This window comes from Hevea brasiliensis, chromosome 5 (genome assembly GCF_030052815.1).
Source record: "Hevea brasiliensis isolate MT/VB/25A 57/8 chromosome 5, ASM3005281v1, whole genome shotgun sequence".
NCBI classification, from domain to species: Eukaryota; Viridiplantae; Streptophyta; class Magnoliopsida; order Malpighiales; family Euphorbiaceae; genus Hevea; species Hevea brasiliensis.
The window spans coordinates 26,849,978-26,865,637 of NC_079497.1; the positions used below are offsets into that span (position 1 = coordinate 26,849,978).

Consider the following 15,660-nt stretch of genomic DNA (forward strand, 5'->3'; position numbering starts at 1 on the left):
AAAATTACAAGTTATTCGGTAAGAGGGTCTCCCTCAGCCTGCTGCCCAGATACATTATCAATTCTCTCATCCCTTCCCTCTCTCTTGAGCTCCTCCTCGCTCTTCTCTTCATCTCTAGGAGAAAAATCCACCATCCAGGAGAAGTCTTCCCCAGAATAACGTCTTTCGAGCTCGACTAGCAGATCGCCATGTGCATTCACATAGGCGCTAGCTTCTCTCATCACAGCCTCTTATTCTTTCACTCTGATCTCTTCGGTAAGGCTAGTGACATTGGCAGTTCGGAGGGCCCAAGCTTCTTCTAGTTCCCACTCTAGTTCGGTTATCTTGTCCTCATAGAATTTCATTCGACCCTCAATCTCAATGATATAGTCCTGGGCAGATGAAAGTTGGGCTTGGGTGGAAGCATCGTCCTGGACTGCCTTTAGAATTTCTTGCCTCAGGATATGAGCCTTTTCCCTGATTATGTGTTAGTTCACCAGGATCTCTATGCTCAAGCTCATCGTCTGAGCCAAGAGATTATCAAGGCTATTCGGGGTCAGCCTGTTTTGGTCATCCTGGAGGCATATGGTGGCACCTAGAACTTTGGCTAAGCCCGGATTCCCCCGAACTGATCGGTTCTTCTCTAGAGAGTGAATGAAGACCTGGGCACCATGGGAAAGGGTCCTTACAGCAGGTTGAGAAGATCCTCCCTCAGCACTTGAGGAAACAGGTGAAGGTGGCGGTTCTTCCTGTCGAGGAGGGGAAGGAGCGATCTCCACCTTTGGGAGCGGTTGTTCCAAAGGACGGGACGAAAAACCCGACACTTCTCCCAAATCTTACCTTGGCATCTAGGATGCCGTGGCGATCTTCATTTCTCGTACCTTCTGGGAGACCTCTCTTTTTCGCTTGCGGCTCTCCTTTGCGCCTTCACCTCCGGCCATTCTTGCAAGGAAAAATAGTTAGTGAGATCACCTAAGTCAGGAGGCTAAAGATTTAGGTTATACTGATCCCGGGTCCGAGGTCAGAGAGTTGTAGTTCATAATCCTCATTGGTGATCACCTGCATTAGCCACCACCTCAGTTTGGCCATTACGGCATATGGGCAAGAATACTTGTGCGTGGCCGCCTGCTCCTTCAATTGCTTTACCATGGCCTCCTTGTCTTTATTCAAAGTGATCTTTTTTGGAGCTGAGGGGACTAGGTACTGCCAACTGCATGGAAAACCCTCGAAGCCGTTCAAAATCTTGCTTCTTAATATAAAGAACCGGTTCTTCCTGTTCTTCAGTGAAGAGGGGAGGTCGGTAAAATCCCACAGTGCGATTTGGCTTGGAAGAACCAGTTCTCATCGTCCTTCCGGTGAGTAAGCTTATGTAATTCAGCAAAAACCTTCGCTGTAGGCTCGAGCTTTTTGGCTCAGCATAACCCTCTGAAAACCACCAGGATTCGCCATGAATTAGGGTGCACTTGGGCTACGCTTACATGATGAAGCTTTAGAATGGCCTTAAAGAAATTGTCCAAGGGAAACCGAAGTCCAGCCTTCAATTGCTCCTTATACATCATGATCACACCATTTTCTTCAAAGAAATGATCGGGTCGGAGATCGCTATGGCATCGTATAAGCTCAAAAGAGTCAGCTCGGAGGTTATACTCTAGACTAATGGACTGCAGGTTGGTTTCTTTAAGGACCGATGGCAATTCATCCAGGGGGAGATTTTCTTTCCCCGAAGTAGAGGCCCGTTTGGATTGAGCCACCCAACCATGAGCTAGGATGGAGGTTGTAGAAGGTTCAGGTCGTCCACTTAGCCTAATTACCTCAACTTCGTCTGATGTCCATGAGATGTGAATGGAAGCCGGGTTAGCAGCTCTTTGACCCTTGACGCCGCTCATTTTCAGGGAAAACAAAAGAAATTAACCAAGAAGAGAATCAAAACCCTTACCGGAATGTGATCAGTGCCGAAAAACTTGAGAAAATGAGAGAAAACTCTGGGATTGCTAAGAGAGGTTTTGAAAATGACATAAGGAATTGACTGACTCACCTCGCCCCTATTTATACTCGTCTGAGCATTAAATGCTCGGGAAGTCCCAAGCGACGCATCGGTTAGCGAAACTAGCCGCTTTCTCAACGCGTCGCAAGAAGATTCTAGAAACAGAATAAAAAAATTCGAATAAATAAGATCAGTTAGCTGAGGTCTTCGGATCGGACAAACTTCCTAAATCATGGATCGGCTAATGGCAATTTGTTTATGGTTCAGATCATATATGCGTATCAGAGATCAGAAAAGTAACTAATGCAATAATAAAATAAAAATCTTCAAATAAAATATCATTTCATTTCCAAAAAATCGGATTACATCATCTAGGCGATCTCAAGAGATCGGCTTACATCATTGGGGAAATCTTTAAATATCAGATTACATTATTTGGGCGATCTCTAAAGATCAGCACTGCATCTTACATAATAATGGCCTATGTTAAAGCCTAGTCTTGTGGTTGAATCAAAAGATGTGTTTGATCAGAAAGCCAGCCACAAGTATTGGATAGATGTGCAGTTCAGATAGGGTGACTATGACTCTCATGATAGTGAGTAGAGTCATCGTCGATGTCATCGATCAAAACCGAGCTGTAGTCGGGACGCTCGATGTGGTGAGGAGCCAAATGAACTTCAAGAGGCAGTCACTGACATTAAGATTGAAATTAGCAGTTCTCTTGCCCGAAATCGGTCCACCCATTACATTGGTAGACCAATTTGCGATCGACATGTTTGTCACTTTCGATCTTGATCGGTAAATTAGTTTGGTTCCCTCACTGTCATTAGATGTTGTCCTCATGGTTCTTCGATCACCGGGATCATAAATTTTCAGGCGAAGGGCGAAAAAAATTATCGGAAAAAGATCAAAAGCAATCACCATAATCAGAATTATTACCGGAGATACTAGAATTGGAGAAATGGAGAAACTGAAGGAGGAGGAGTGAAATGTGAAGGGGATCTATCGTTGGTGTATATATATAGGGCCTTAACATTTATTGCATGCAGAAACCGAAGCGGATGCATCGGTAACTGAAGAATTAATTGCTTTGACTAAGGCAGGTCAGATAAAAAGGAAAAATCTAAAATGGGAGAGATTGAGAAGCAATGGGGGGCCCTATGAAGAGATCGGAAAAGAAGAAAGTCATAATAGAGAGGTCAGAAGGAATAGAGATCAGAAAGCACAGAGAGGTTGAATAGCTTTCAAATAACTCTCTTCATAATTAGAGCCGAGTTAGTTAAAGCGTTGCAGCCGTAATCAAGTCTTCACTGCATGCCTCATTTTCAGAAATGCCCACCTAGCTGACAGACGCCAAAATAGTTATGGCAGTCCTGTACACCTCGATCTCCACCGTTGATTATACTTGTAAGGACGGACCTGGACCCCTTGGATCAAAAAGTAGACAATAGGTCGGTGCTTTTTATTCTCAGCCTTCAGATCCAACTTGTAAGGCAAGACCCTGAACCGCTGTATTAAGAGAAGAAAGGATGGATATTCTGAATAAAATCCCAACCCTCCATTTTGATTCTCTTTAATTCTAAGGTATCATATTGTGTCCTTTTGAATCTAAACCCTCTATCTCCCTTGATGAGATCTTGACCCTCCATGATGATCACCCGTTCCCTATAAATACCTGCATGCAATACTGTAGAAGGGACAGATAAAAGAAAAGGTAGTGGTGATTGTAGTGGAAAGACTCTGAAATTTGATTCAGTCTTGCTACTTTGCCATTCTGAGCTTTTGAGAAACTTTAGAAACTAATTTTCTTAATTATCTTCATTGAAGGAGTTCTGGACCCTGAAATTCTTCGTTTTCAGTGTCTGTTCATTACTCTGTGAGACCATTTTTCTTTTTTCGTCCCTTTTCATCTTCGCCGCCCTAACATCAGTATATTACTCTCCAAGCTTAACTGCATTCTGACCCGGTTCCCGTCGCTTCGACTCAACTGCATTCCGATCTGGTTCCTGTTACTCCGAAGTAAGCATTAGTCTTTCGGCCGACAGCTTTCAGCTCTGTAATACTTGAGGATTCTGGAGTCATTCCATCCATCTCCTTAACTCCCCACAGGTAAGCATCTAAACAATCATTTTGTCGAATACCCTTATTTATTTTCTCCAGCTTTCTTTTGAAATTTCTTCTATATCCAGTTGCATTAAAATCTCAAAATAGATTGTCCAGTCAAACAGTTATTTCCTGTTTCTTCGTTTATTTTTCATTTCCTTCAAGAGTAGAAGTTCAATTCACAGGCAGCTTGTAAGTACTCAAAAGAACGTAAGCAGGAATGTTTCAATGTGAGAATTTGCAATCAAATAAAAAATGACAAGAAGGATAGGTGTAACAATATGTCGAATAGTAGGTCAAACAAAAAAGTAATGATGGTGGGCTACTAAATGAGCCCAGGAGATAACATAATAGAGTAGGAACTAAGATAGGATCGGGCCCCGGACTAGTAACTAAAAAAAATCAGATATTGCCAACCAACGAGTTCTGATAAGGCAATCACATAGGAGATCGGTGAGAAGTTTGGTTTTGTATACACCCTCTAGTTATAAGGCTCTGTGGGTTAGGAGAAGCTCTACACCAGTTTCTTGTGCCCCCGCTCGGCCAGAATCTTTAGTTCAAAGTCCTTACGATATGCGATCCTAACGAATATTTTAAGAGATCGGGGGAGAGTTCTTACCCGATTCTCATTCCAAATTTAAATGTGTGGAGATCGAATGAGAGTTTTTATCCGAGATCCTTCACTTAAAACTTCAAACCGAATACTTTAAGAGATCGGGGGAGAGTTCTTACCCGATTCTCAATCAAAAATTTTAATAGACGGAGATCGGAGGAGAGTTCTTATCCGAAATCTCCCACTTAAACTTTAAATCAAATACTCTAAGAGATCAGGGGAGAGTTCTTATCTGATTCTCAATCAAAATTTTTAATAAAATATGTGGAGATCGGAGGAGAGTTCTTATCTGAGATCTTTCGCTTAAATTTTTAACAAACATACTTGAAGAGATCGGGGGAGAGTTCTTACCCGATTCTCAGCCAAATTTTAATAAAATGTGTAAAGATCGGGGGAGAGTTCGTACTTGATTCTCAACCAAAATTTTAATAAAATATGTGGAAATAGGATGAGAGTTCTTATTCGAAATCCTTCGCTTAAAAACTCTAAACGAAATACATTAAGAGATCAAGAGAAAGTCCTTACCTGAATTCTCTTAACTAAAGCCCGAATTAAGATATCATAATATACAAAGTAACCCCCAAACAAAGATCCGCTACCTGACGCCTACTCACTAAGGGTCATTTCGTGCACTCATGTTCTTGGCCAGCCCTGAATAGTGAAATATCAAACATTCATTTTATCCATACAAAGGATTAATATTGTCATCCCAAACCCCTAATTATTAATTTTAATTTATAAAGAGCATAATATTAAATCTGGTTACCCTCATTAAGGGACGAGATGGGGTGCCTAACATCTTCCCTACCCGTATATGGACCCCGAACTTAGAATCTTTATTTTCGAAGTGGTTTCCTTTTTAAATTTTTATTACAAATGGTTTTCTTTAATTTCTCTCAAAATTAAAGTGGCGACTCCTCATTTTTCCACACTTCGGTGAGTGTTCATCCAGACGACTGCAAAAACCCTTGCGACAGATAATCATAATTTTTTTTATTAGAATTTTTTGTTTTTATCTTTTTAGCTTACGTTTCACGAAGGGTTCCAATTCCTACTTCCTTTCTTTTATTCTTTGTCTTACTCTTCATGTTCCCCTTCTCGTCCTTTCTTTCTTTTTCATTTTCTCCGTCTCTTCCTCATTTTCTCCGTCTCTTTCTCACAATGCTCTTGACCTCTCCAACTCTAATGGTTGTTCAGAGTTAAGGCATTTCAATGAATTTGTTTAGGACATAAAAAGAATGACAGTTCTAATTTTTCAATATAACAAAAAAAAAATTGTTACGAGAAAAAAAATACAAGAGTATCAAAAAAATAACAGTAATGTTATTAAAGAGGGCCTTAATTTGCTCATATCATAAGTTAAAATGTACACTTGAATCAGAGATATGAATAAATTATTTTTAAAATTATAATAATTTTAATAGTATTTTTATTCTTATACAATCCATATACACTATATTCCATAACTAACATGGGATGGGAAGGATGAGCAAAAATTCATTAAATGAAATTATATTAAATAAGTGTATATTACTAAATAAATAAATTATTATTTAAAAAAAATTAATTTATAATTTAAAACGAATGAAAAAAGAGTTTATTTTTATGAGGTAGAGCGAGTAAATTTTTTAAAAAAGATTATGAAGATCTTAAACCTGGCATATTGAAACTACAAATAATTATTTGCATAATAAGTTGATGTAATGAGTCCATCGAGTAATCGTTCAATTTGAATGACTCAACTGTTAAGTCAATAGCATAAATTTATTTCATAAATTAAATTCCCTCTCAAAAAGCACAGGGGAAAAACACGACGCTCTTCCTTTATATTTGATTAAAATTTAAATTATATATCACCGGCCACGGCGGAGTCCATTGTGGTCAGAGTATTGCGTGCGCGGCCGAGCAGTGTACTTTTACTACTGCAAATCTCCATTCAAACCTCTCGAGGGCGATGTTCTTGCTTGATTCACGCCCAACAAAACATAACGAGAGAGATTCAATTCAAAGTCCGGGCCCCAAAACCCACGATATGAATCTTACAAATGGAAGCTTGATTTCTTTCTGTGATATTTCTTTTCATATTTTAAGAACCCATTTCTTTGCTGGTTATAAATATGATTGTATGCTTATTCAAATCTTCACTGGTTTCCTTAAATCAATCCAATTTCCTTCTTCTTTTGCAGTTAATAATTTGCTCTCTTAGTTTTCTTGCTCGCTGGTCCAAGAGCAGCAACTCCACCTTCTAGGGTACAAATAATTTTTATTATTTTTTTTTTTTTAATCATTGCTTTCACAGTTTCAGTGCAATATTGTGTCATGAATTAATGTTTTCATTGAATGATAGATGACTGTTTGCTCATTTTATGAATATTTTTCCTCGCAAATTTCATTTACCAATATTACACATATCATGATTGGTGTTTTTTTTTTTTTTCATTTTTTTTTAAATACCATGATTAGGTCACTGGGTAATTTTAGCCAAATTAACTGCTTTTGTAAGGTGAATCAGGATTCTCAAAGTTTAGCCTAAGCTACCTATCATTCTACTGGAAATGGCAACTCTGGGAACTTGTATTCATATATCTTTTCAAAGTACTACACGATTAATTGCATTCTTGGTTAGTGGTAATGGGACATATAGTGGGAATATCTTTATTCATTTTTAATGATATTATGGAATTTGTTAATTGAAAAAAAATAAAAAATAAAAAGAGGAGCCCTTCCTCTTTTCTCTCTATGCATTTGAATTAGAGATGTAGTTCCTGACTGTCAGATCATTGTCAGCTTCTGTAATTTCATCACCTGCCATGGAGAAAATCATAGATGAAAATGAAGTGGAGCAGGTTAAGCTCCTTGCAGCAATCAATGATGATCATGAAGGTGCTATTGTAGAATTGAGCGAGCCTATGCACCCGGAAGACTTTGCTTCAATGCTTAGAGCCTCAATTGCTCATTGGAGAAAGCAGGTATTTCTCCAGTATATAGTTATTGATTTGATTGTGGTTTTTCTCGTCTGTTTATTTTAGAATTGCTTAACAAGGAAATACATATTGGGTTGGCACTCCCAACGTATGCTCTCTTGTTTTTACATGTTTCAGTGTTGCTTTTGAACTTGTTAATCATCAAATTATTGTCGTCAGAAATATATTGGGTTGTTAAGTAAATCCTAGTTTTGCCTTTGTATGAACAGAAAAACTAAGAGGAGTTATGTAACAGTGGTTAAAATGTTTGAAAATGTGATATTCTCAGCTCTTTTTTTTTTCATTACAATTTTTTTTTTTTAAATTTACTCCAATTGTTGGTGAGAATACAAAAAGAATTGTTATCTTCTTGTAGTGATTAAATTACAATCACGTGTGTAGGGTAAGAGGGGTGTTTGGATCAAGGTGCCTATTGAGCTAGTCAATCTTGTTGAAGCTGCTGTGAAGGTGACTTTATGGTCTTTGTAGAATGTAGCAATGATGGTTCCAAAAATAACTCCTGCTTGATGAACCATTTACTTTTTTATGTTCTTCAACTTATCATATTTTGCCTATTTAATTGTGTAATTTTCTTCGCAGGAAGGGTTCTGGTACCATCATGCAGAGCCAAAATACTTGATGCTTATATACTGGATCCCAGAGGGCACTCATACTCTTCCTGCAAATGCCAGTCACCGAGTGGGTATTGGTGCATTTGTAATGAATGAAAAGAGAGAGGTATTTCCCTACGATTGTCATCAATCATTCTACCTTTTCTGTCGTGAAAGTGAGGTGGGGAAACTTTCTCTGCATGCTTGTGACAGAGTCTTATGAGTCCCTTTTTATAACCTAAAGGTCTCCTAGATGGATGCTTTCTGCTATTATTGTTGGTCCATGTAAAAAGGAAAAAAAAATACAAGTATTGTGAACATTTTACTGAAGGGCTAGCCTGTTTATGTATTAGAAATATTGTTTTTAAGTAGGAAGCACTATAGTTCAAAGCACTGCATTTGATGCGTTTTTAATTCTCGAAATCTTTACTATGTCTAATCATTATGATTGTAATTATTCATTCTAGCATAGTTATAAATTGATCGTTGACTTGGTATCTAGGAATTATTCTTTTTTTTTTTTTTTGCTGAGATACTGTTGGAGTTTCTTTGACTTTGTTGTTATCCTTAGTAATTCTTCAGCCACTTCTTTAAATTATGCATCTATAATTTTCAATTGAAGGTACTAGTGGTCCAAGAAAAGAATGGAATACTCCGGGGGAAAGGTGTGTGGAAGTTCCCTACAGGAACTGTCGATGAGGTATGTTCATCCAAATTTTTTCATCATGGATATAAGCTATCAAACACAGAAGATCACAACTCATAGAGCTGCATCATCTCCAGGGAGAAGACATCTGTGCAGCTGCAGTAAGAGAAGTTAAAGAAGAGACAGATGTAAGTTATCATAGTACAACTTGAAACTCAACTAAAGATCAAATTATTCATGTAATTTAATACTGAAAGTTTCTTTCTTGCTGACAGATTGATGCTGAATTTGTAGAAGTATTAGCATTCAGGTATGCTGTTTACTATTATAATTTACCATCATCTGCATTCTTTGGCTTTACCCTTGCTAGTGTATGCCCAAACAAACAATGTCCCAGGTCCATGGGATGGTGATCTGCTCCTTTAGTGTTACACGTTTCCTAAAAAGGGTGTTTTGTAGGATGGAGAGACCTAAAGCAAATTAGATCAGAGAATGAGAGAAAATTCTTCTTCTGCAAATCTAAAACTTACTGTTTATTACTAATCTCTTTTTGGAAATACATTTATCTTGCCCTTTATATAATTTACAGGCAAAGCCACGGAGAATTTTTTGACAAGTCAGATTTATGCTTCATATGCCTGCTACAACCCCTTTCCTTTGACATCCAGAAGCAGGAGTCAGAGATAGATGCAGCCCAGGTAATTTTTATTCAAAGTAAAATTTTCCACAAAAACAAACATGTTTGGAACTTTGGATCACCAATTACTTTGCTATTGCCTGCAGTGGATGCCATTGGATGAATATAGAGCCCAACCATTTGTCCAGAAAAGTGAGCCTTTGAAGTACTTCTTTGATCTATGCTTGGCAAAGATAGATAATAAATATTCCGGGTTTTCTCCGGTGCCTAACACATCAAATATTCCAGATGAAAAGGGTTACTTGTACGTAAACAGTCGATACCTGAGCCCGCCAGTAAGGTCTGGTTATCACTTACCAGCTTAGTCTGAAGAATTATACTCTGGAGAGAATTCTAATTCTGCTGTTTCATTTTACACAAAACAATAAATGCTTTTATTGTGATTCATTCTTTTTGAAAGAAATAAAATCTGTTAGTGTTAATGCATTATTTGATTCATTATGTCAACAGTGCTCAGTTTATTGATAATAAATCTTTATTCAATTAATTCATTATTTCAAACCTTGTGAGGTCCACATGCATGTGCTTGAGGTGCATGGATGATTTCTCTATTTTATGTGACTTCTCATTGTGAAACTCCCCGGCTTTTTTAATGGACTGGATCGTGTTGGTTGAGTAGCTTTCTGGGCCTGTGAATAGGTTTAACGATAAGATAAGCCTGTATATGAATTGATGTAAAATCACTACAATAAATCTAAGTTTTAACAATTTTTTTAAGAAAAAATATATATAAGCTGTAAATTAATATAAAAATGATGTTAAAAACTTTTAAGTTACGGAATATATGTATATCACTACGTATTTGCTAATAATTGTTATTAATAACATATTTTAAATTTGTAACAGTATATAAAGATATTGTTAAAGCTTATATTTGTTGTATTGGATGTTGAAAATAATCAATCTGATCACTATTCCAGTTGACTCCCAGGAACCCTTAGTGTATTTTCTTTAAAAAAAAAAAAAAAAAAATTTAATGTGAAATGATAAGATCTTATTCAAACACGAATATGAAATTGAAAAGGTGGTGAAATTATAGATCAATCTCATCAAAATCAAAATTTTGGGAACCAAGAATTCTGAGAAATGAATGAAGCTAAGAATTTTGACAAAGGAGATCACCTCTAACAGGATAAGGACATTTGACCTTTGATCTCTGTGATTAATTAAAAAAAAAAAAACAGTTCAATAATTAAATCTATGGAGAATTAATTTAAACACTTATATATAGATATAAGAATAATCTGAAAAACAGAAGGTCAATTGAACCCTAGTTTGTAAGAGTACATCCGCCATTGATTTTGATATGTGACTGAGCAAAGTTTTTTTGATTTCTATTTGAAAAGGTAAAGTAAGATTCTTTTAAAGTAAAATTTTTTAAAATAAGGTTTTTTTTTTATGTTTTTTAAATTTTCATAATATTTTATTATTTAGGAGGGAAAAAATTATTTTAAAGTATTTAAAAACTTTAAAGAGAAAATCTTATTAATACATCAATTTAATGAGTTGAAAATGAAAATTTTTGAAGATTGTAAAAAATCTCCAAAAATTTTACTTCAAAAAATCACATACTTGAAGGAATTTCCATTAGTTGTTTTCTATGTGGAGTTATAAGACATCCTATTATCTATTTGAATGTTCAATCTCGCTGTTGTTAGAATTTTATGATTTTCGATTTGATTCGTACGATTCGATTTAGTTCTCATCCCAGCAATTTAAATCTATAGGCTGAATCACAAATGTAATTGAATTTACTATGAAAAGTTCACATAAAAAACTTTCCCCTAACTATTTTTCTTCTACTGGCCATTCTTTTCCCTCTCTCTAGCTATTTTATTATTTAATTATTTAGTCAAATTTAAATGAGAGTTTCAATGTATGCACAATGATGATCATTGTTTATAATTCAAGAGCTCATAACTTATATAACATAACAATAATAATAATATATACTTCTAATTAGCTAAATGATTATTCCATATTTATCAGAATATGTTATTGCGATATTTTTTTTTTCTCATTTTTTAGAACATATATGATTTTTAGTTAATTTTGAGAATTTTTTTTTTGAATCTTATGATTCAATTCGATTGTTGATTCACAAAATGAAGATTGTGATTCTCGATTCGAATCTCGATTTGACAACTATGTTCAACCCCACTTCCCTTCAACAAACTTGCTACCTACTCAAATTAACATTCATTAATTTGTTACTTTATGTTTTAAGCCTTCTAATAGCTTCCATTACTTAAAACTTTAATCCTCATTAAGCACTCTTGCACAACCATGGTTCTTGTATTTTTTTTTTCAAAGGTTATTTCATTAAAGATCCAAATCGGTCAAAAGACAAACAACAAAAGGAGTTTGAGTTAAAGGATTACATATAAAGGATTACATATAAAGGACAAGTCTCTCAAAGCCATAGCTGCAAAACTATGGGCTACTCTATTTCCTTGTCTTCGGCGGTGTCACATACACTGAAGTGGGGTCAATGACCCACTAATAGATATATACACATTATTAATTTATTTGACCTATATACACATTATTAATTTATTTGACCACAGAAAGTCAAGAATTTTGAGCCCACAAAAGAAGTTAAAAATTTTGAAGGAAGAGCGCCCATGAAATCAAATAGGAAGACAAATAAATTGTTTAGCCTCTCTTTCCTCGTCCACTACTCTGCCACTTTCTCCTTTTTGTTCCTTTCTCTTAATCTCTCCATTTCTACTTGCTTCTTGTCATTCCATTATAAAAAATTCAGCATAGCACCATTAAAACTTGTTGAGTTTTTGCTTGGAAAATTATGTATTATTCTAATTTTGTTGATTTCAATTGAAAATTAGTTTGTAATTATGAATTGGGTAAATAATTAAAATTTCTCTTTACTTCATTATATGGATATTATTTTGTTTCTTTAACTTAATTAGCATAAATTTTAATAAATTAATCATGTAAAAATTATTTTAATCCATTTAATTTGATGTCAACCTAATATGTATCAAAATTTCTATTTTGCTTTAATATATTAGTTTGATATCATTTTAACACAATCACTCCTACTCATTTAACTTTTTTTATAAAAATTGAATTTAACTATGAAACAAATTTTGTTTTTCAGGTAATAAATAAATTTCTTATCAAAAGAAAACCTTTGTAATAGCCACAAATTGTTAGAGAAACTAATGGGTACAAAATGAGTAAAAATATTTAAAGCAATCTCATATGGATATTGACTTAGAAAGTCTTCATAATGATTCGGCATTGACCCTATTGACTAAAGTTTTTGGCTCCACCATTGCTTCTAACAAAAGCAAAGGAAATTTGATGCACTGAAAAAGAAAGAGACTGGATGTCGTGTATGATCCCTTGTATCTCTAAAAGAGCAAATGTTCCTTGGATTGCCTTGATGACTACTTGGAAGTATCCTTCAAATGTAGCATGAAAGAAACCCTTTAAGATAGCTAAAAGCAAGGCCTCTCGACAAGCTAAGCTTTCCAAGACTAAATGGTAAGAGATACCCATAATTTGTTTGCAGACCCATCCATAGGTGTCAGAGATACCCGTAATTCATTTGCAGACCCATCCATGAGGATGCCTAGCATGATCACGATCAATGGCGGCTACAGAACCACACTTGTTAGTTTTATTGTTGCTGCATTGGAATTGACTTTTAAACTGCCAGCCGGTGATGGATCTAACAATATTGGAATAAAATGCATAGCCACAAAACTTGCAATAAAGTTGATGATTATTGTTGGTGTTAAAGTGTGCCCAAAACATATTTTTCTACCTATCTTACTTATTCTTCTATTTCCATAAAATAGAAATGTAATTACACTAGAAAAATAAACCAGAAATGATTACATTACAATATCAATAACTTATTTAGATCTCACACATAGTACTTATGATACTAAGCATATACATAAAACAACTAATTGATATGGGGCCATTTATTGTAAATCAAGTCTTGAGTAGTGTAGACTCAAGCTTTCTAGTTCTTCCTTTATATCCTTTCATTATCATAAGAATTTTGGCTTGTGAATGAGCTTTAACTTAGTGTAATAACCCAAGCTAACACCGGTGCTAGGGATCAGGTCAGCTTAAGGCTACCAAAACCCGTAGCAAGCCTAAAGCCTGTGAACATACCTTTAACATCTATACTATCAACACTCAAACATATAACAAATCATTACACTTTAGTCTTTTCATCCATACATAAACATTTTTAATATAAAAGTGGTTCATAAATTGAACCTTAACATACATAAGCACTAAAGCGTAATGGTTTAACGTATACACTCCCAAAAGAGTTAATATAATCATAAACATCAACATCATACTTAGATTACATAACTCCAATTTTTTATCATTATCGGAACAGTACTATCCATTCAAATTTTATATGTCCATCTACCCATACGTCATACATAAAGAAGAGCACTAAAACTATCTCTGATGACCTCTCTTCAAAGAACTCTTCTAATCTTACAAACTTGCATATGGGGGTTAGGGGAAAGGGGTAAGCTTACACAAGCTCAGTGAGTAAACTAACCAACATTAATTATATCATTCATTTCATACATATACAATGCATCATCCACATGGGTTTTCACATCATAAACATTTCACGTAAGATGGACTTGTCACCAGTGACTCTCTAAATCCAATATGCCCAACTCATACAGAGGCTCTTTAGGACTTTCACTTAAACATGACATGTGTCATGCACCTGGGGTAACTTAGAAATCTCCCCTGAAAGATCTCTTATAAGATTTACTTATGCATCCATAACATACATAACATAATATAGTCATAAACATAGGGGAAGTTAGTGGGTCACCCATCATCCATCAATCACCAACATCAATTATGCAATTATGTAACATCTTCGTGTTTTAGACAAAAAAATCCTAAATAAATATGATATGATGCATGAGAATGATTGTAAATTAAATTTAATATTTTATATGATATGATGCATGAGAATGATTGTAAATTAAATTTAATATTTTATATTTATTAAGGTTAGAATTACTCACCTCTTGTAGCCTATCAATCACCTAACTTGAATAATAGCTATCCTCGGATCATTAACTTCTCGAGTCCCTCAAGCCCAATCCTATAAAATTGGGCCTTAGAGAGTTATACAAGATTCTAAAACTCAATACACATATTAAACATCTTATTTTAGGCACTTAAGAACCATGAAATTGGGTTTTGGAACCTTGAAATTGAAGGAGAAATAAAGTAGGCAGAACCAAGTTTAGCTGTTGAACCTGGAAGATTTCTAGATTTTTTGAGAAATTGCATGCTTTGGTTGTCGAACATATGATTTTTGATAGCCAAACTTGAGAATTTCCATAATTCCTAAGTCGAAAACCTACAGAATCCTTCTCCCTTCAACACCCAAACTTGCTCTAAAGTTTCAAAAATCAATCCAATCATATAAACAAGTTTCTAGGGCCTAAAATAACTTGAAAACATGTTTACTACCCACATACATTAACCAAAAACTCAAATCCTAGGTTTTCCCCAAACCCAACATAGCATATATGAGGATTTCTTCAAATCCATTAAGGGGATCTAGCCATTTAAGGCCCTTAACACTTAAACATAAATATCCTAACAATAAAACATACAACTTCAACATAAAATCACAAAACCCTAACCCTAACATGCATAAATTTCCAAAACTCATCTTAAAAACAACATTTAATGAAATTAAAGTTATAGAAACTTAATCCTGCATCAATTTTCTTAGACCTACCTATTAGATCAAGAAGAAAAGAATGTTACCTCTTTTCTTGGAGCTTAGAGGTGAGAGAATCAAAGCCCCAAAGCTTGAATCTACTCTCTCAAACTTCTAAATGGAAGAATCCACCTCCAGATCTTGAAAGACCCAAGAAAATCTCTTCAAAGAGCTCATTGTATATCCAGCAGTTGAGAAAGAGAGAGAATAAGAGAAAACCTACGTGTTTTTAATAGAAAAAACTAGCTTTAGTCCCTTTTATACACTCTATATCGAGAAATTTTTAGCTGCTAAAAGTTCGGCCTTGAA

At 35.2% G+C, this 15,660-nt stretch overlaps 1 protein-coding gene across 2 annotated transcripts; it reads left to right on the forward strand.

Annotated features, from left to right (window-relative positions):
• The first annotated feature begins 6,483 nt into the window (after positions 1 to 6,483).
• Positions 6,484 to 10,022, forward strand: LOC110660346 (nudix hydrolase 2). Of its 2 annotated transcripts, XM_021818620.2 has the most exons (9): positions 6,488 to 6,929; positions 7,467 to 7,648; positions 8,045 to 8,110; positions 8,243 to 8,380; positions 8,876 to 8,953; positions 9,037 to 9,087; positions 9,175 to 9,209; positions 9,489 to 9,597; positions 9,683 to 10,022. In XM_021818620.2, the coding sequence occupies exons 2-9, from the start codon at positions 7,490 to 7,492 to the stop codon at positions 9,899 to 9,901; spliced, it is 855 nt and encodes a 284-aa protein (XP_021674312.2). In that variant the 5' UTR covers positions 6,488 to 6,929; positions 7,467 to 7,489; the 3' UTR covers positions 9,902 to 10,022. The 2 variants fall into 2 exon arrangements, with proteins under 2 accessions (XP_021674313.1, XP_021674312.2); XM_021818621.2 differs by lacking the exon at positions 8,045 to 8,110 and having other exon boundaries at positions 6,484 to 6,929.
• The last annotated feature ends 5,638 nt before the right edge of the window (positions 10,023 to 15,660 follow it).